The 19,950-nt window shown below is 43.9% G+C and overlaps 1 protein-coding gene across 2 annotated transcripts; it reads left to right on the top strand.

Moving 5' to 3' along the window:
• Positions 1-6,659: 6,659 nt before the first annotated feature.
• Positions 6,660-18,392, top strand: LOC106590570 (dnaJ homolog subfamily A member 3, mitochondrial). Of its 2 annotated transcripts, XM_082966200.1 has the most exons (14): positions 6,660-6,768; positions 7,048-7,232; positions 9,143-10,997; positions 11,452-11,591; positions 11,814-11,897; positions 12,149-12,364; positions 12,699-12,851; positions 13,215-13,362; positions 14,178-14,242; positions 14,571-14,699; positions 16,190-16,305; positions 16,651-16,748; positions 17,013-17,145; positions 17,649-18,392. In XM_082966200.1, exons 3-13 carry the CDS (start codon positions 10,640-10,642, stop codon positions 17,129-17,131), a joined length of 1,626 nt encoding a protein of 541 aa, XP_082822326.1. In that variant the 5' UTR covers positions 6,660-6,768; positions 7,048-7,232; positions 9,143-10,639; the 3' UTR covers positions 17,132-17,145; positions 17,649-18,392. The 2 variants fall into 2 exon arrangements, with proteins under 2 accessions (XP_082822326.1, XP_082822327.1); XM_082966201.1 differs by lacking the exon at positions 17,013-17,145.
• Positions 18,393-19,950: the final 1,558 nt, after the last annotated feature.

The following is a 19,950-nucleotide window of genomic DNA, read 5'->3' as shown; positions in this document are numbered from 1 at the left end:
ATTGCAAGAAAGTTATTCTGCAACAAGGTGATCAAATTAAGATCGTACATCTGTATACACTCGAAACTCTCTATGTAAGTGCCTCTATGATTTAATAAAGCTGCCATTCTATTATGAAGGTCCAGCGAAGGTGTCCTCAACACAGTTCACATAAAAGACTCAACCATTAAGACCTAAGCCTTCTGAGGCCTGAAGTTGACCATGAGATCTGACCAGAAAAAAACTTAGAGTTACGCTACAACCAAGGCCCAGAGTTTTTCCTTGTTAGGGGTATATTCATTAGTGCTCACCATAGCTAACTGTACCATAAGGTTCATTAACAGAAAACGTTTTGCAATGAAAACAAGAGTTTCTATTGGAAAAAAATCAGATAGGTCCCACCCTGTTTTGATCCGTTTGCTTTTGTTTGGCTCTGTTTGGTCCCTAGTGAATACACCCCAGTATATGTGCTCACACATGTTACAGTATCACCCTTCATTTAGGCTGCATAGAGTAGTCTGGGTCACCAGTGTTTTCCCATGTAGCTTAGGCCCTGAGGTTATGGATAGCTGGGCTGCCCTCTGTCACAGAGAGAATGATGTATGGCCGCTTATTGCCGTCATTCATTACCCCAAACACAGTCATTACAAGCAACAGTCAACCACAGGGTTGATGGAACGTTTAGGGCTGAACCCTCCCCGCCGCCGCTTTGAACTCCGCTGGCTGGCTCTTTATGACATCACAGCGGGGTGTAGGCTAATGACAGGCGGAGAGCGGAGGGACGGGGAGAATATGGATCGGAGTGAGTGGCAACCCGGCCGGCCCAGCCCCCAGCTCAACTGACGCTGTCCCAATTCCCAAACCCTTGACCCCATGCATTTAGCCACAACAGTTGAACATTCTCAACAATTTCCCAAACAGAACCAGATAGGCCTACATCCAGAAGTACCAGGTTTGGTGAGAGAAACACCCTGATTCCAACCTAACAGATAATACACTATATCATATAGATAGGATTAAAGATACAACATGGTGGGGATAGAGTTAAACACAGCCAAACATTCTGCTTGTTGTAGCATTAAAGACACAACATGGTGGGGATAGAGTTAAACACAGCCAAACATTCTGCTTGTTGTAGCATTAAAGACACAACATGGTGGGGATAGAGTTAAACACAGCCAAACATTCTGCTTGCTGTAGCATTAAAGACACAACATGGTGGGGATAGAGTTAAACACAGCCAAACATTCTGCTTGCTGTAGCATTAAAGATACAACATGGTGGGGATAGAGTTAAACACAGCCAAACATTCTGCTTGTTGTAGCATTAAAGACACAACATGGTGGGGATAGAGTTAAACACAGCCAAACATTCTGCTTGCTGTAGCATTAAAGACACAACATGGTGGGGATAGAGTTAAACACAGCCAAACATTCTGCTTGTTGTAGCATTAAAGATACAACATGGTGGGGATAGAGTTAAACACAGCCAAACATTCTGCTTGTTGTAGCATTAAAGATACAACATGGTGGGGATAGAGTTAAACACAGCCAAACATTCTGCTTGTTGTAGCATTAAAGACACAACATGGTGGGGATAGAGTTAAACACAGCCAAACATTCTGCTTGTTGTAGCATTAAAGACACAACATGGTGGGGATAGAGTTAAACACAGCCAAACATTCTGCTTGTTGTAGCATTAAAGATACAACATGGTGGGGATAGAGTTAAACACAGCCAAACATTCTGCTTGCTGTAGCATTAAAGACACAACATGGTGGGGATAGAGTTAAACACAGCCAAACATTCTGCTTGTTGTAGCATTAAAGATACAACATGGTGGGGATAGAGTTAAACACAGCCAAACATTCTGCTTGTTGTAGCATTAAAGACACAACATGGTGGGGATAGAGTTAAACACAGCCAAACATTCTGCTTGTTGTAGCATTAAAGATACAACATGGTGGGGATAGAGTTAAACACAGCCAAACATTCTGCTTGTTGTAGCATTAAAGATACAACATGGTGGGGATAGAGTTAAACACAGCCAAACATTCTGCTTGCTGTAGCATTAAAGATACAACATGGTGGGGATAGAGTTAAACACAGCCAAACATTCTGCTTGTTGTAGCATTAAAGACACAACATGGTGGGGATAGAGTTAAACACAGCCAAACATTCTGCTTGTTGTAGCATTAAAGATACAACATGGTGGGGATAGAGTTAAAGAGTTGCTCAATCTGGGCCTGTTGTTCAGTGTGATATTTACTGTACTGCGTGGCCAATGTCAGACATCTCCTGAAAAAATGCATTCCACCAAGACAGGCCCAGCTGGGATGCTATTTTGCAGGTTGCCTTGGAGATGGAGGGGAATGGCAGAGGGAGAGAGAGAGAAAGGGAGGGAAGTGAGGGAGAAAAAGAAAGAAAGGAAGTTTAACTTTCTTTCATCTCTTGTCACGTCACATCTACTCAACAACCTCTCTCTTTCACTGACATGATAGTGACATATATTCTTCTGAAATTTCTTTCACAGTCCTACTTGTTACTTCTCCTGCCAATGCACAGCACTTTACTGGTAGTGTTAGTGAATAGGAGAAGACAGCCCACGCTGATTGTTCAAAATAACACTGTGTAAAAAGATCCCTATGCAATGCACACCCAACAAACTTCCACAGAATAAAGATATTTAAATAATATAATATAAAAAATAAGAATACACTATTTGCTACCGGTACTCAAACAGTGAGTGAATAGTCTTCTCTTTTCAGGAGACAGCCCAAACCAAACCAATCACCTTTCAGTCCTTACCAATATCATGTCAATATCAATCTTGACTGGTCAGTCTGCTCAGTAGTGGTCCATCTTACAACTACACAAAACACGGTCTGACCTGATCTTGACCTCTCACTGCAGATAGGACAATTTAATTCTCCCCCTATTATCTGTGGTGAGTGCTATCCAGAATCCTTGAGACGTCCCTACCCTAAACCTTAACCCCTACCTTTACCCTAACCTTAACCCTTGACCCTTACCTAACCCTAACCTTAACCATTTAAATATACATTTCAATGGGGTAGGGCCATCCCAAGGACTGCAGATATCACAGCCCTATTATCTGTCTGTGTCTTCTTTTGTTGACCTTTGACCCCTCACCCCTTCACTGGCCTTATGTCCATTATGTGCAGTCAAATCCATGATGAGATTAGATTGGATTAAATTTGTTGGTTGCCATGGTGACGGGCCCCCATCTTGAGTTTTGATATGAGGCTACTTCACGTCAAGGTTGTTTGTTATTGGCAGGATCATTTTATAGGTTGTGGGAAAACGTCTGCAGCATTGTCATATGGATCTGTGGTATTTCAGGTCATTGTCAATAGTATTGGTTTTGACTGGGATGGATTATTTGGGGCAAAGTATCGCCATCTAGTGTTTGGAATGGGAGGTGACAGTGAGTTGAAAACAAGGAAGAGCATTCAGTAAATTCAGAGCAGTCGGTAGATCAGTGGTGAAAAAAGTACTCAAATCAAATAAAATTTTATTTGTCACATGTGACGAATACAACAGCTGTAGACCTTACAGTGAAATACTTACTTAGCCCTTAACCAACAATGCATTTTTAAGAAAATACCAAAAAAGTAAGAGATAAGAATATCAAATAATTAAAGAGCAGCAGTAAATAACAATAGCGAGGTTATATACACGGGGTCAAGGTAATTGAGGTAATATATACATGTAGGTAAAGTTATTAAAGTGCCTATGCATAGATAATAACAGAGGGCAGCAGCAGTGTAGAGGGGGGAAGGAGGGCAATGCAAATAGTCTAGGTAGCCATTTGATTAGATGTTCAGGAGTCTTATGGCTTGGGGGTAGAAGCTGTTTAGAAGCCTCCTCGACCTAGACTTCGCGCTCCGGTACCGCTTGCCGTGCGGTAGCAGAGAGAACCATCTATGACTAAGGTGGCTGGAGTCTTTGACAATTTTTAGGGCCTTCCTCTGACCCTGCCTGGTATAGAGGTCCTGGATGGCAGGAAGCTTGGCCCCGGTGATGTACTGGGCCATACGCACCACCCTCTGTAGTGCCTTGCGGTTTGAGGCCAAGCAGTTGCCATACCAGGCAGTGATGCAACCCATCAGCAACCCATCAACCCATGGTCTCGATGGTGCAGCTGTAGAACCTTTTGAGGATCTGAGGACCCATGCCAAATCTTTTCAGTCTCCTGAGGGGGAATAGGTTTTGTCGTGCCCCCTTCACGACTGTCTTGGTGTGCTTGGACCATTCTAGTTTGTTGGTGATGTGGACACCAAGGAACTTGAAGCTCTCAACCTGCTCCACTACAGCCTTGTCGATGAGAATGGGGCATGCTCGGTCCTCCTTTTCCTGTAGTCCACAATCATCTCCTTTGTCTTGATCACTTTGAGGGAGAGTTGTTGTCCTTGCGACACACAGTCAGGTCTCTGACCTCCTCCCTATAGGCTGTCTCATCGTTGTCGGTGATCAGGCCTACCACTGTTGTGCCATCGGCAAACTTAATGATGGTGTTGGAGTTGTGCCTGGCTATGAGGTCATTAGTGAACAGGGAGTACAGGAGGGGACTGAGCACGCACCCCTGAGGGGCCCCCGTGTTGAGGATCAGCGTGGCAGATGTGTTGTTACCTACCCTTACCACCTGGGGTTGGCCAGTCAGGAGGTCCAGGATCCAGTTGCAGAGCGAGGTGTTTTGTCCCAGGATCCTTAGCTTAGTGATGAGATTTGAGGGCACTATGGTGTTGAACGCTGAGCTGTACTCAATGAATAGCATTCTCACATAGGTGTTCCTTATGTCCAGGTGGGAAAGGGCAGTGTGGAGTGCAATAGAGATTGCATCATCTGTGGATCTGTTGGGACGGTATGCAAATTGTAGTGGGTCTAGGGTTTCTGGGATGATGGTGTTGATGTGAGCCATGACTTTCAAAGTACTTCATGGCTACAGACATGAGTGCTACAGGTTGGTAGTCATTTAGGCAGTTTACCTTAGTGTTCTTGGGCACAGAGACTATGGTGGTCTGCTTGAAACATGTTGGTATTACAGACTCGGACAGGGAGAGGTTGAAAATGTCAGTGCAGACACTTGCCAGTTGGTCAGCGCATGCTTGGAGTACACGTCCTGGTAATCCGTCTGGCCCTGCGGCCTTGTGAACGTTGACCTGTTTAAAGGTCTTACTCACATCTGTTGCGGAGAGTGTGATCACACAGTTGTCCGGAACAGCTGATTCTCTCATGCATGTTTCAGTATTACTTGCCTCGAAGCGATCATAAAAGTTATTTAGCTCGTCTGGTAGGTTCATGTCACTGGGCAGCTCTCGGCTGTGCTTCCCTTTGTAGTCTGTAATAGTTTACAAGCCCTGCCACATCTGACGAGTGTCGGAGCCGGTGTAGTACGATTCGATCTTAGTCCTGTATTGACGCTTTGCCTGTTTGATGGTTCGTCTGAGGGCATAGCGGGATTTCTTATAAGCTTCCAGGTTAGAGTCACACTCCTTGAAAGCGGCAGCTCTACCCTTTAGCTCAGTGCGAATGTTGCCTGTAATCTGGTTATAATTGAGTAAAAGTAAAGATACCTTAATTGAAAACGACTCAAGTAAAAATAAAAGTCACCCAGTAAAATACTACTTGAGTAAAAAACTAAAAGTATTTAGTTTTAAATATGTTGCTAAAATATCTTAAGTATCAAAAGTTAAAGTATAAATCATTTCAAATTCCTTAGATTAAATAAACCAGACGGTACAATTTTCTTGTTTTTTTATTTACAGATAGCCAGGGACACACTCCAACACTCAGACATAATTCACAAACAAACCATTTATGTTTAGTGAGTCCACCAGATCAGAGCCAGTAGATGACCAGGGAGGTTCTCTTGATAATTGCATGAATTGGACCATTTTCCCATCCTGCTAGGCATGATGTAAAATGTAACGAGTACTTTTGGCTGTCAGGGAAAATGTATGGCGTAAAAAGTACACTATTTGTAGTGAAGTAAAAGTAAAAAGTTAAATATAAATAATAAAGTAAAGATACCCCAAAAAAATACTTAAGTAGTACTTTAAAGTATTTTTACTTAAATAACTTACACCACTGGATAACTAACATATGAGGCTGGTGGGAGGAGCTATAGGAGGACACTCATTGTAATGGCCGGAATGTAAAAAAATGGAACATGGTCAAACATGTGGTTTCCATATACTTGATCTGTTTGATACAGTTCTATTTATTCCATTCCAGACATTACATGAGCCTGTCCTCCTATAGTTCCTCCCACCAGCCTCCACTGGATTAGAGCCACCATGCCCAGAAATGACTCTTTGGTTTAGATACCACAGTAAGACCATTTTTTACTGATCCGCTTGTTACCATAACCAGCGTCCTCTTAAAGCACAATTTCAAAACAGCATTAAGCTTCGTGTCCAAGACCTTTGGTTTCATTGAAAGTATCAAATTGCATATCTTTCTCACCAAACAGCTATAGTCAACCTGTTTGCTTTTATCACATCTGAAAATATTTTACCTGAAGGTTTACTCATTTATGCCTTTGGCTGTTTATTGCCCCAAGTCATTCATTGGCCAGATTTATACAAAATATTCATGTTTTATATTACTGCTATTCATGTTTTATATTACTGCTATGGTACAAAGTACATACTCCCAGTCGAGACGTCAAAAACCTGTCAGTACTTGAGAACTGCTGGTAAAAGGTAGTTGAAGGGGCATTTGAAGTGAATGTGGTTTGGCTGATTCAATATGAAAAACCCATCTGGTGAGTTTAGTTCTGTATATTATTTTGCTCCAAACATAAAGATATAAGATATGCACGATTACTAGCCTAGTCAAAACAGCATACTCTTGCCTTGGCTCAGATTTATGTTGACAATGTATCTGTACACTAGCTGACACCCATTATATTGTTTGCTTTATTTTTTTTATGTGTAAAATTATTGCAAGTCAAGTCTAAACAGTGTTCAGATTACCCCTGCCGGACAACTTGTATAATATTCCATCCTTAATAGCACTAAATCCTTCCCTCTTTCGTGACCAGAACGTACATTGGTTGTCATCGGCAACCCTGGAGCTATATAATGGGCTGCCCTGGAAGGAGGTGAAGAGAAGCCCCTGGGGACCACCAGACTCTGGGGTACTACAGGCACCATCTCAGGATGCCCCCTCTCTGTGGTAAACATGCCTGGTGCAGTAACCACCACCCATAGCCAGGGGGCGCTACAGGTGAGTGTGGTTTGGCATAGTCTGCTGTGCTTGTGTCTGCCTTGTCATGTGCTATACGAATCTTTGGGATGTCACTACCCTAACCCTAACCTTAACCCTTACCCTAACCCTAACTTTAACCAGTACCATAACCATTTTAAATTGTAACGTCAGTGGGGACACACACACACGTCCCAAGGATTCCAGATAGCAAGGACCCATGTTTTTGTGTCTGCTGTTTGTCTGTTTTGGTTTTCTCTGTTGTTGTTTCTTGTTCTTATTTATGTTCTGTTTTTCTCTGTAGAGTGTGTTACGACTGGGTGAATCTCAATTGTACATCCTTGATTCCACCCGTCACATCCCCTTGCCTCATTCTGAAAATACTGTCGTGTCTTTGGCTATGCCGGATTAAGTGATATGACATGCTAACTTATAAAATGATTTCTCTGTAATTAATATTACCTGATTAAGCTAATCATGTAAATGTAATTAACTAGAAAGTCGGGGCACCACGGAAGAACGTTTATAGAGCTGTTATCTTCCGAATAAACTCTTAAAATACTTTGTAATATTTTACATCGATAGCAGTCAATATTAACCCTTGTCTTATTTTCAGTCTCATAATGAAAGTTGTAAATTCTTGGCTATCTTCACGAACCCTGGCAAACAAGTTGAATCAGCAATACAAAATTGGGTTTAATTATTTATTTACTAAATACCTAACTAATCACACAGAATTACAAATACACAGAATACAATGATGTCATACAGAAAACGTCCCGGTAGACGGAACAGATATGACGGCTGGTTACACAAAGGAAAGGGGGTTGGGCTTGAATGAAAGAGCGGGAAGATTTAGGAACAGAGAAACAGCAGCTATGCTATCGTAAATACATTATCTTATGCATTCTAAATTACCGCCCATTTGGAAAAGGAAAATGCAATAAATATTTACTCTGAGCTGCGCTTCGGTAGATTGGTCGTAGATGCTGGCCAGGTTGGCCAACAGATCTTCCTGGCCGGAAGAATGTCAATGGTGGTCAATTGGATACGTGGTGGTATCTTCGTCTGGTTGTTAGACTGGATCCGTCGTCCGACCTTTCCTAGCCCACGTCTACAGCGGCTAGGAAGTAGCACTTCTGTAGTGAATAAGCTCAAAGTTCATACCATTCGCCACCAAAGCTCACGCCGAGGTTGGCTTAGTTCTGTCCTTGACATGTGTGTCCTTCTAACGTAGAGGCTGCAGACCTCACGTGCTGGAACAACGTGGTTATCTTTTCATCAAAGGCTTATATAGTGGAGAGGGGGAGGGAGGTGTTTCATCGTTTATAACCCCTGTCTCTTCACAGGGTTGGGCCACTGATCGAGCAGGGCACTTTCCTTATGAAAACCCAATTCTCTCATTTGGAAGCTAAAATTACATTTAATCTCCTAACAAACAATTTCCATATCAAACATTTCAATTGCATAACAATTCCATGTGACTCTGATAACTAGAGGGTGGATACTTTCCCAGGTACAGTTTATGTCATCCTGTCATCAATCATAATGTCTCAGATGACAACCGAAATGAAATCCATACTCATTACGTTATCAAGCATATTTCCAACTGGTTTTATTAACAAAATATGGTTCCTTTCCCCATTTGTTTGATGTTCCCAGACTCTCTATATTTAACACAGGCTATTCAAGTCCTTCAGTAGATTCAGAGAGGGGAAGGGAGAAAGGTATTTATGGGGGGGGGGGGGGGGGTCATAAACCTTACCCACAGGCCAACGTCATGACAATACATTGGAGGAACATCAGATCTTCTGCTTCAATCTGATTTGAGAAGGAGACAAGGAGGGAGGACGTGAGGAATAAAGGAAATACAATTGAGATTTACCCACTGTGAAAGGCACTTCAAATAAATTGTGACAACTTATCTACAGGACTGGGCTATGGAGTGTCTGTCCCTGTCTGAGTGTTCCAAGAGGGTCCACTCTTTTCTCCTGCTGGCTCCGTTGGGTCGTCTCACAGAGCAGGAGAGGAGAGGGGCTCAGTGCATCCGAAGGATGTTCGGAGAGAAGGCCATGGTTTCACTCAGGTCCTCTTCACCTACGAGCTGGAGCAGAAGGATAATCTCGAGGATCTTCTGAAGGAGAGAGAGGCCCAGAGGCTGGTTGAGGAGTGCGGGGGACGTTTTCACGTCTGCCCAAAGAGCATTAGTGAAGAGCTGGAAGTCACAGGGTTACTGGGAAAGGTTGACTTCATTTTGGATCAGGGCACAGACCGCTGCTACACCGTGGAGATGCACCAAGAAGCTCAACCGCTATTGGTGGAGTTTAGGGAGCAACTTAAGGACCTATTGGATGGCTTTATCAGACTTAAGAAAAGGATCAATGAAAGGGAGAGAATGCAAGTTAATGTGGAGAATTTGGAACACAGGATCTTCAGAGAGAAGCTAGCGAGGCTTCAAGATGAGCTCTTGTTGAAGCAGATGGAGAAAGAAAGAGACAGTGGCATGGAGGTAGAGGCACTGAGCTTTATATATGAGTTGGACAGGTTAGTTGACAAGCTTGCCCTAAAAAGAGTGAGAGCAGTTGAGAAGGACCATAAGAGCAGAGAGGACGTGCAGAGACTTAGGGAGGAGTTGGGGAGGATGGTGGATGAAATGGTTACCAATCAGAAACACAAGCATAGACAGATGTGTCGAGAGAAGGGAGAAGAAGAGTGGGAGCTTCAGAACCTCAGGGAACAGCTAGAAAGACTGAAAAACAACATGAAAAAGACAGAGAAGAGAGGGAACAGGAATGAGAAGGAAGGAAAGGAGTTTGTGAAGGGGACAGGAAAGGGGTATGAGGAAGAGAGAGATTCCAGAGGGAAGCACGGAGGGAGGGTTTGACATGGGTCAACAGTTTAAGGGAATGATGCAGAAGTTGGGGAATATTGGGAATATCAAGAAAACGAGGAGAGGAGCTTGGAGGAAAGGAAAATGTGATTAAAAGGGTGCTGGAAATTATCTATAGATTCTAACTATTGGCTACATTAATTTAATACATTATTTTCTATGGATGACATTCTATGATGCATTTTAAACAAATCAATGAATGTTGATGATATTGTGTGTCAGGTTGTTGCATGATTAACTGTTTGTTACTAATTCATCATAGGACTTGAGAATAAACAAATAACTTTACCACATATCTTTCATGCATTAATCATATGCTTACCATGCTGAACTTGAATTCAATAAAGATGAATCCAAATAATAACAAAACAATACTGCACATCCATAATAACTTATAAATAAAGATGCAAATAATCATAGAAATAAATATTGTAGCTACTCTCAGTGCTTGCCTTGCTCCTCTGACCTGTGCATTTTTATTTTTTATTTTACCATTATTTAACTAGGCAAGTCAGTTAAGAACAAATTCTTATTTCCAATGACGGCCTACACGGCCGGATGTGATGCAGCATTGATTCGAACCAGGTACTGTAGTGACGCCTCTTGTGCTGAGATGCAATGTCCTAGACCACTCCGGAGCCTACATCCTGCACATGCGCAGTGCACCGCCGGCCTCTGTAGCGATGTAAAGATGGCGTCCTCCGTGGCTATCTGCAATGCACGTTTACTCAACTCTGTAGGACTGTCTTCTGGCCATCGTCGGGCTTGGTCGCTGCTTGCCTCGGCTAGACATGGAGAAGCCTGTGCCACGGCGATCTTGAGGACACAACGGTGCAGCATAGGGGGCGACTTTGGCTGTTTGAGACCTGGAAATGCAGTGACATTGAGACTCACAGGTGAGAGAGGAAGGACTGTCTGGAGTTGGTGCCAGTGAACCTAGGTAGTAGTTTGGTTGATATAGAAAGAGATTTGTTATTGTCAATATTTCTGTAAATGTCGTTGTTGTGTTTTCATGTCGCGATCAGACATTAGACACTCTTGGTCGGTACAGCTGCAACAACAATGTACAGTAGCTGGACGTGCATGATGTAACAGTCCTCAGTCAGTGGTCAAGCACAATATGTACATGACACAATCTAGTGTCTGCACTGGTAGTTAACTACTAACTAGCTAGTCCGTACAGCTAGCTAGTACAGTACACATCGAAATGCATTATTCTCATTTTTTTTGTCGAGCTAGTTAGCTGTCTAACACAGACATATTAAACACCATTACCCAGAATGCTTTGCTTCAACACAAGGACAGAAGTTATGGCTGTTTGACGCAGCTCGTATCTCCTTCCCGCCACAGGACTAAGGTCCCCCCATGTCGTCAGCAGTAGTCACTCCTTCCACACTAGCTGCTCCTCAGCTAACAAACAGGACTTGTATGATGTTCTGGGGGTGCCTCGCACGGCCACTCAGAAAGAGATCAAGAAAGCCTACTATCAGGTGAGAGGGTTGTCTATTAGGAGAGCCTGCACCTCTGTTGCTATGTGGGTTGTGGTTGCAGAAATATAGGCCTAGACTGTTGTCATTATGGAGTTCTACATGTATGGAGTTCTAGAATGTTCATAAACATTGATTCAAACTTCAGTTGTAAATAGTACATGGCCTTGTCCAGTGAAATCAGCTGGGTAGGCTATATAATACCATTGGTCTATCCTATTCCAGATGGCTAAGAAGTACCACCCAGACACCAACCAGGATGACCCTCAGGCCAAGGAGAAGTTTGCCAAGCTGGCAGAAGCCTACGAGGTTGGCATTCAATTGGTCCCTGGCCTAATTCTACAAATTCAAGTCTTGCATGTTTTCGACTGGCCAAGAATAACATTTCCAGTATATCACAACGCTCTGCCAAGCCAGGCATAGGATCTGATGAGGAGCTGATCCTAGATCTGTACCTATTTGAGCAACTTCGAGTCTCTTCTATATAATCTGTAGATTGACAGGTACACACAACCCCTTAGCAATGACTGGGATATTGTTCCTGATATTGCTTCCCCAAGGTGCTGAGTGACGAGGTGAAGAGGAAGCAGTATGACACGTACGGGGCGGCAGGCTTCGACCCCGGCCAGGCGGGAGGGGGGCCGGGGGGACAGCAGTACTGGAGGGCCGGGGGGGCCAGCGTCGACCCAGAGGAAATGTTCAGGAAGATCTTCGGGGAGTTCACAGGAGCACAGGGTTTCGGTGACTTCAACAGCATGTTTGAACAGAGGCCAGAGGTGCGGTTATATGTTATAACAGATGAATAACCCGGCTATAACAAGTTTCATGATTCGGCATAGAATTAGAATTGGTAGAATGTACAAGTTCTAATCAACAGCAATGTTACATGATTTCATGTGAATGTTTAGCGCTTGCTCAGTTATTCATATTCAGCCATATGTTTTAATCTGTAACTCTTTCTCCCTGTCTCTCACACTTTATTACCTCCCCCCCATTTTTCTCCCACTATACCTCCATCTCTTTACCCTTTTCTTTCTCTCTCTCTCTCTCCCTTTTCCTGTCTCTCTCTGTTCCCTCCCTCTCTCTCTCTCTCTCTCTCTCTCTCCCCAGTTTGTGATGGAGCTGACGTTCACCCAGGCAGCTAAGGGAGTGAACAAGGAGATGACAGTGAACCTGGACGATGCGTGTCAGAGATGTGACGGTAAAGGTAGCGAGCCAGGAACCAAGGTCCAGCACTGTCACTACTGTAACGGCACCGGCATGGTGAGTGGTGTCAACCAACTGTCACCGCTAGGGACCAGGGCCTGTGTTCCCAAAGCGTCACACAATGATTTATTATGATTTAAAAAGGCAAAACTGATCCTAGATCAGAAGTGCTACACTGAGTACTGATGTTTTACATGGTTGTCTCCACCATGACTGTATCCCTTTTATAAAACAGAAATCTCAGGGAGGCAGTATCCATTATAAATTCACTATCTACTCAATTTACTTCAGGGCTTAACTTTTTTTTTATCCACACTCCCACAACTTATTAAGGCACCTTTATTATCATTATACTGTAGTAATAGCCATGTTAAAAATGTCTGATCATCTTAATGTTAGTCTCTGTGCTGCCCCCTGTAGGAGTCTATAAACACTGGTCCCTTCATGATGCGCTCTACGTGTCGCCGCTGTGGTGGGCGGGGCTCCATCATGACCACGCCCTGCGTGATGTGTCGCGGCTCGGGACAGACCAAACAGAGACGGACCGTCACCGTGCCTGTACCCGCAGGTGAGAGAGAGAGATAGGGGTGTGTGAGAGAGAGAGAGAGGGGTGTGTGAGAGAGAGAGAGAGGGGTGTGTGTGAGAGAGAGAGAGAGAGGGGTGTGTGAGAGACAGAGAGAGAGAGGGGTGTGTGAGAGAGAGAGAGAGAGAGAGAGGGGTGTGTGAGAGAGAGAGAGAGAGAGAGAGGGGTGTGTGAGAGAGAGAGAGAGAGAGAGAGAGGGGTGTGTGAGAGAGAGAGAGAGAGAGAGAGAGGGGGGAGAGGGGGTGTGAGAGAGGGGGGTGTGAGAGAGAGAGGGGTGTGAGAGAGAGGGGGAGAGAGAGAGAGGGGAGAGAGAGAGAGGGGTGAGAGAGAGAGGGGGGTGAGAGAGAGAGAGAGGGGTGTGAGAGAGAGAGAGAGAGAGAGAGAGGGGTGTGAGAGAGAGAGAGAGGTGTGTGAGAGAGAGAGAGAGAGGGGTGTGAGAGAGAGAGAGGGGTGTGAGAGAGAGAGAGAGGGGTGTGAGAGAGAGAGAGAGAGAGGTGAGAGAGAGAGAGAGAGGTGAGAGAGTGAGAGAGAGAGAGAGAGAGGGGTGTGAGAGAGAGAGGGGTGTGAGAGAGAGGGGTGTGAGAGAGAGAGAGAGAGAGGGGTGTGAGAGAGAGAGAGAGAGAGAGAGGGGTGTGTGAGAGAGAGAGAGAGAGGGGTGTGAGAGAGAGAGAGAGAGAGAGAGAGAGAGAGAGAGCTGTGTGTCTCTCTGGTTGGGTCATGGTACAAGGAGACAACTGTTCAACGATATGATGATTGACTTCAGACATGGAGTGGTGTTGTTTTATATTGTTGTCTTGCAGGAGTAGACAATGGACAGACTGTACGAATGCCAGTGGGGAAGAAGGAAATCGACATCACATTTAGAGTAAGTGTGGACAGCATTTAGCTAGTTGTTTACCCTTCAATGAGCTCCCAGACATCAGTTATACAACGGTATGCTTTTGCTTTCTCTTTGGGAGTCTGGGTGCGTAGATATCTGAAGTATTATTCATGTCAATCCTTGTTTGATTGATTGTGGTTCTGATGATCCAGCTTTGCTTCGGCTGACCAACCTGAAGCCTTACTAATATTCTGGAGACCTATCCAATATAAAAAACATCGGGGAGACAATTATATTTTTCTCATTTGTGAAACACTTATTATGACACTGTTATATTTGTGATGGTTCTGGTGGTCCGGTATCTCCTCTCCAGGTCCAGAGGAGTCCAGTGTTCAGACGTGATGGTATCAACATCCACTCTGATGTCCACATCTCTGTTGCCCAGGCTATTCTGGGGGGCTCTGCTAGAGCACAGGGACTCTACAACACCATAGATATACAGGTGAGAGGGGGGAGAAAGAGTTAGATCTCTGTAGGCCAGGCTATACTGGGGGGCTCTGCTAGAGTACAGGGACTCTACAACACCATAGACACACTCACCGGCCAGTTTGTTAGGTACACCACACTGTTCGCCAAACTGAATCGAGTCACGTGGCCGTGGCTTGTTGTATAAAGCAGGCAGACAGGCTTCAAGGGATTCATTTTCTGTTCGGTTAAATGTTAGAATGGGTAAAAACGAGTGACCTAAGAGACTTTGAGTGTGGTGTGATCGTCGGTGCCAGGTACGCCAGATCCAGTGTCTCAGAAATGTCCGCCCTCCTGGGCTTTTCACACACAACAGTGGCAGTCTTGTGGGCTGAAACAGCTCGTTGATGAGAGAGGTCGAAAGGAGAATGGCAAGAATTGTGCAAGCTACCAGGCGTGGCACAAACAGACAAATAACGGCGCAGTACAGCAGTGGTGTGCACAACGGCATCTTGGAACCCACAACTCAACAATCCTTGTCACGGATGGGCTATTGCAGCAGACGACCAAACCGGGTTCCACTCCTGTCAACTAACAACAAGAAGAAGCAGCTCCTGTGGGCACGTGAACACTGGATATCTGAGGAGTGGAAAAACATCACCTGGAACATGACGGAGAGTTCAGTCTAGTTGAGTGGCCTGCGAAGTCCCCAGGCCTCAACCCTATAGAGCATCTTTGAGATGAGATGGAACGAGATGTTTGCAGCATGAATGTACCACCAGTCCAATCTGCAGTAACTGCGCAATGCCATCGCGTCAGCATGGACCAACATCCTTGTGGAACGTCTCTGACACATTGTAGAATACCCTGAAGAATTCAGGCTGTTCTGGAGGGAAAAGAGGGGTCTGACCCGGTTCGAGATGGGTGTACCTAATAAACTGTCCGATGAGTGTACGTGTGAGGGGAAAAGGGGGGAGGAGGGATGGAAGGAAGGAGAGGGAAATACGTTTTTTTTCTGCCCAGTCACAGGGACTCTACAACATTATAGGCATCCAGGTAAGGGAGGGGAAAAGGAACTGTATCCCTGACTATTGAATTTATCTACATGAAGTATTTCAATGTTTGGGTGTCATTCTGTTCAGTATGTATTACATTACCACAGCTTTCAATCTGACATCCATCTGGAAATATGACATTAGATACATGTTACACTGACCTAGTCAATCTGACAACCATCTGGAAATATGACATTAGATACATGTTACACTGACCTAGTCAATCTGACAACCATCTGGAAATATGACATTAGATTCTTGTTACACTGACCTAGTCAATCTGACAACCATCTGGAAATATGACATTAGATACATTCTGAAACCATCTGGAAATATGACATTAGATACATGTTACACTAACCCTAGGTCTTGCTTGTCCAAGCTGAAGGGTCTACTTGGCTTGTGTTGATAGACACACTGTTAGATGTGAAAAGAGACTGGATTGACCGAACCACTGCCCTTTGTTTTGTAGATCCCTCCAGGTTGCCAGGCCGACCAGAAGATCCGTCTGCAGGGAAAGGGGATCCAGAGGATCAACAGCTATAGTTATGGAGATCACTACGTTCACATCAAGATCAGAGTACCTAAGTAAGACAGAGAGAACACACACACACACAAATCAAATCAAATTTTATTGGTTGCATACACAGATTTTCAGATGTTATCCAAGGTGAGGTGAAATGCTTGTGTTTCTAGCTCCAACAGTGCAGTAATACCTAACAATACGAAAAACATAATACACACATAATCCCATAGGAACTAGAAACAGGGTGACTGTCTGTCAGCGCCATCTTGCAGAGAGTCTGACATTAACGCAGACCCGTTCACTTAACACTGACTGTTGTCTATCTAGCATGTGTGACCACTGCTTTCCCTTCTTCATGGTTAGAATAGCAGGTTATTATCCATCCCTCTTGTCTTCTACCACTGTAGGAAGTTAACCAATAGACAGCGCTCCCTGCTCCTGAGCTATGCAGAGGAAGAGACTGACGTGGAGGGGACTGTCAACGGAGTCACTGCTACTACCACAGGTAGGTTGTTTATACCTGGGAATTCTATATAGTTCCACATCCAGATCACCTTGTCTTCTCCTGCCACTGCTAGCCTGTCCCCTCTCAACACACACACATTTTAAATGCTTTACTTCATCTACAAATCACATTACAGCAAATAAGGATTCAAACATTTCAAACGCACGCCAAGCACACAAGTGTATACACAAACACACGTGTTAAAACATGATGCAAACATGGGTCGTAATTTGGCTGATGCATGTAGTACCTGTTTTTGTCCAGGTGGGGGCAGGAGTGGTCAGCGCTCTGAGTTTGGGGCAGGACAGGACAGAACAGAGGGGCAGGAGAAGAAGAAAGAAGACGAGGGCATCCTTTCCAAAATAAAGAAAATGTTTAGCTGACAGCCACACCTCAGGTAGGACACCACAACACCCTAAACATTAGCTGTGTAATGTGTATTTGTCTGACTAACATGAATACTATACATTCAGAATACACACACACACACTAACATATACATTTCTCCAACCTGCGGTGTGACTATCCTATAGTACAGTGGATCCCAAACTGTGGGGTGGGGACTCTCGGGGTCGTCAGGGAGGGCGCGGGTATACATCACATGAATTTACATTAGACATGGCGAAATGAATAGAATTGCAAGAAAATTAGCTTTAAATCAGAAAAATGTCAGAATACACACACACACTCTAACAGATCACTCCTCCAACCTGCAGTGTGGCTGTCCTATTGTAGATAGTATGTAGGTCTAGATACACCTGCTGCTCATTCCTCTGCTTAGGCCTGTTCTATAGAACCAGACTCTCACCTGTACATGTCTCCCACCAACCCTGACTAATATAGTCACTTTTGGAAGCATTTGTCTGACGTCTTGTTCCCCCCCCCATTTCCTCTTCCCAGGTAAGAGGTCAACAGGACAATAATGGGAGAAAGTAAGCGACTGGCACTCTGTCCCGCTCACCACCCTCCCTCACCTACCGCCTGGATAGAGGGAGAGAAAGAGGAAGGTAGAGAAATTGAGAGGGGTTTGGATTTGTTGTAAGAACATCCATTTCGACACGGAACGGGCCACCAAGAAAGCCCTGCCACACACGGTTCAGTCCCAAATGACACAGGTGTTGGGTTGAGAAACTAAAATGTGTTTTACCTGGAGGGGATTCAAAATGGACATCAGCAAGGAGTACAGGAGAAGATTTGCAAAGAGAAGCGAGGAGAAGAAGCGAAGACAATCATTTGAGCAAGCTTTTCACAATGAGTGTGTTTCAGATACACAAATTCTGCACAGATGATCAGGACCTGTATTCAGAGTAGGAGTGCTGATCTAGGATCAGTTCCCCCTTGTCCATTCATTTTAATCTGAGGCAAAACTGATCCCAGATCAGCATTCCTACTATGAGACGCTTTGTGAATATGGGTCCTGATCTTACAATGGCTGATCTGGAGAAGTGTCTTAGCATAAGATAGTGTTTGTATAATCTGTGCAGAATGTATTTAGAACACACCCATTGGCATCATGTTGTGGTCTGATAAAGGCTGATGCATTTAGTTGTATTGTCATTGTCATATGTGTAAGGGGCAACACAGCTGTGCAAGACTTTGTTAATAAAGTATTGAAACTGAAATAAACTTCATCATACATTAAAATGCTGCATTGTGGTAAACGTAGTGATAATCATAGTTGTATAAGTGCATCTCTAAACCCTTCTGGAGTACAGTATAGGTGGACTGTGTTTATTTGGCAGCAAATGGAAAACAGTAACAAAGTAGTAGATATACAATATACACAATAAAGCCACATCAATCTATATACACAAAAATAACAATGTTGTTGGTTTCCCATGCGATCTGTCACACTCACACACTCTTTTCCCTCACCATTCCCATCTTTTCTGTTGTTTTTCCCCCCACATTGTTTACCAGTCTGCCTAGCTGTTCTCTGAACCTTAATCTTCTCTCGATCTCCTTCCATTCAAATCCAATTTCATTTGTCGCATGCTTCATAAACAGGTGTAGACAAACAGTGAAAGGCTTACAGGTCCACCCCAACAGCGTAAAGAATAAAAAATTATAATAGAAAAATAGTGACACAAGGAATAAATACACAATGAGTAACGATAACGTGGCTATATAAATAGTAGCAGCAGCGTATGTGATGAAAGTAAGTGTAGAGTCAAAATAGTCAGGTAACTATTTAACAGTCTTCTGGCTTAGGGGTAGAAGCTGATCAGGATCCAGTTGGTTCCAGACAACCAGTGCATTAAACTGTACATGTTTTTGTTTTGACTTTTTTCATTATTTCATCTTAGCGAATCACACTACGGCGGGGCATGGCTCCAAATCAATACATTCTCTAACTCAGCTTCTCATCTCCTACTTCCCTCATTTTCTTAAATACATTGTATATCCAATGTAGAACCTGGTCGACCATCACATTAAAGTTGATAATCATCCACGTTGTCCTCCAGTGCATCACGGTGCCGAGGGGCCCCCCAGGTTGATCACTCTGACCGATCTCAGTCTGCTCTGCTCACTGTGACAAAAGGTAGAAACAAAATTGAGTGCAGTGTAGCCTACTGTGATGATTCATCTCCTTTGTTATTCTATGTAATAGTTCGCATTTTTGCAGTCTATAGAGGATTAGAGTGTTACAGGTGAATGAGCAATTCTGTGTGTACAGTAATTCAGTCATGATTGGTTACATGTACACCAAAGTAGTCAGCTGTGGACAAGATACACTTGTAATCTGACATGTTTTTACTGCCAGGGGGATACAATACAATACAATACTGCACCTCCTTTGGTTTGTCCTGTTAGTAGGAGGACCTTCTCCAGCTCCCAGAGCTAGTGGTACCATCAAGGAAGAGAAAAATAACTGTGCTATAAGTAAAATACATTACTAACTGTACTTTTTTTGACACCAAAATTGGTGTGACAGAACTGGTGCAAAAATAGGTCAGGAAAAGTTACTTTATGGATCCTAGGAAATGTCAGGAGTAGGCCTATGCACTAGTATCTATCACAGTTGAGCCTATTTGCTACACGGCCAAGTTAGTAGCCTCAACAACCTCTGTCTCATGTTGAATTAGACATCCATCTATGTTGAAAAAAAAACATTTAGAAGTTGTTCCAAACGTCAAATTTAAGTTGGGGTATGAAATGTTTAAATTACATTGGGATCGTTAACGTTTAGAAAAAGTCGATA

Source organism: Salmo salar, chromosome 02 (genome assembly GCF_965601325.2).
Source record: "Salmo salar chromosome 02, fSalSal1, whole genome shotgun sequence".
Classification (NCBI taxonomy): Eukaryota; Metazoa; Chordata; class Actinopteri; order Salmoniformes; family Salmonidae; genus Salmo; species Salmo salar.
This window is presented reverse-complemented; position numbering and strand designations above follow the sequence as displayed.

Bases quoted from the DNA above. Each gene is read 5' to 3' on its own strand.
- LOC106590570 (XM_082966200.1), top strand. From the start codon at position 10,640: ATGACGGCCTACACGGCCGGATGTGATGCAGCATTGATTCGAACCAGG. The intron at 14,243-14,570 runs GTAAGTGTGGAC...TCTCCTCTCCAG, and splicing joins AAATCGACATCACATTTAGA to GTCCAGAGGAGTCCAGTGTT. The intron at 16,306-16,650 runs GTAAGACAGAGA...CTACCACTGTAG, and splicing joins ATCAAGATCAGAGTACCTAA to GAAGTTAACCAATAGACAGC.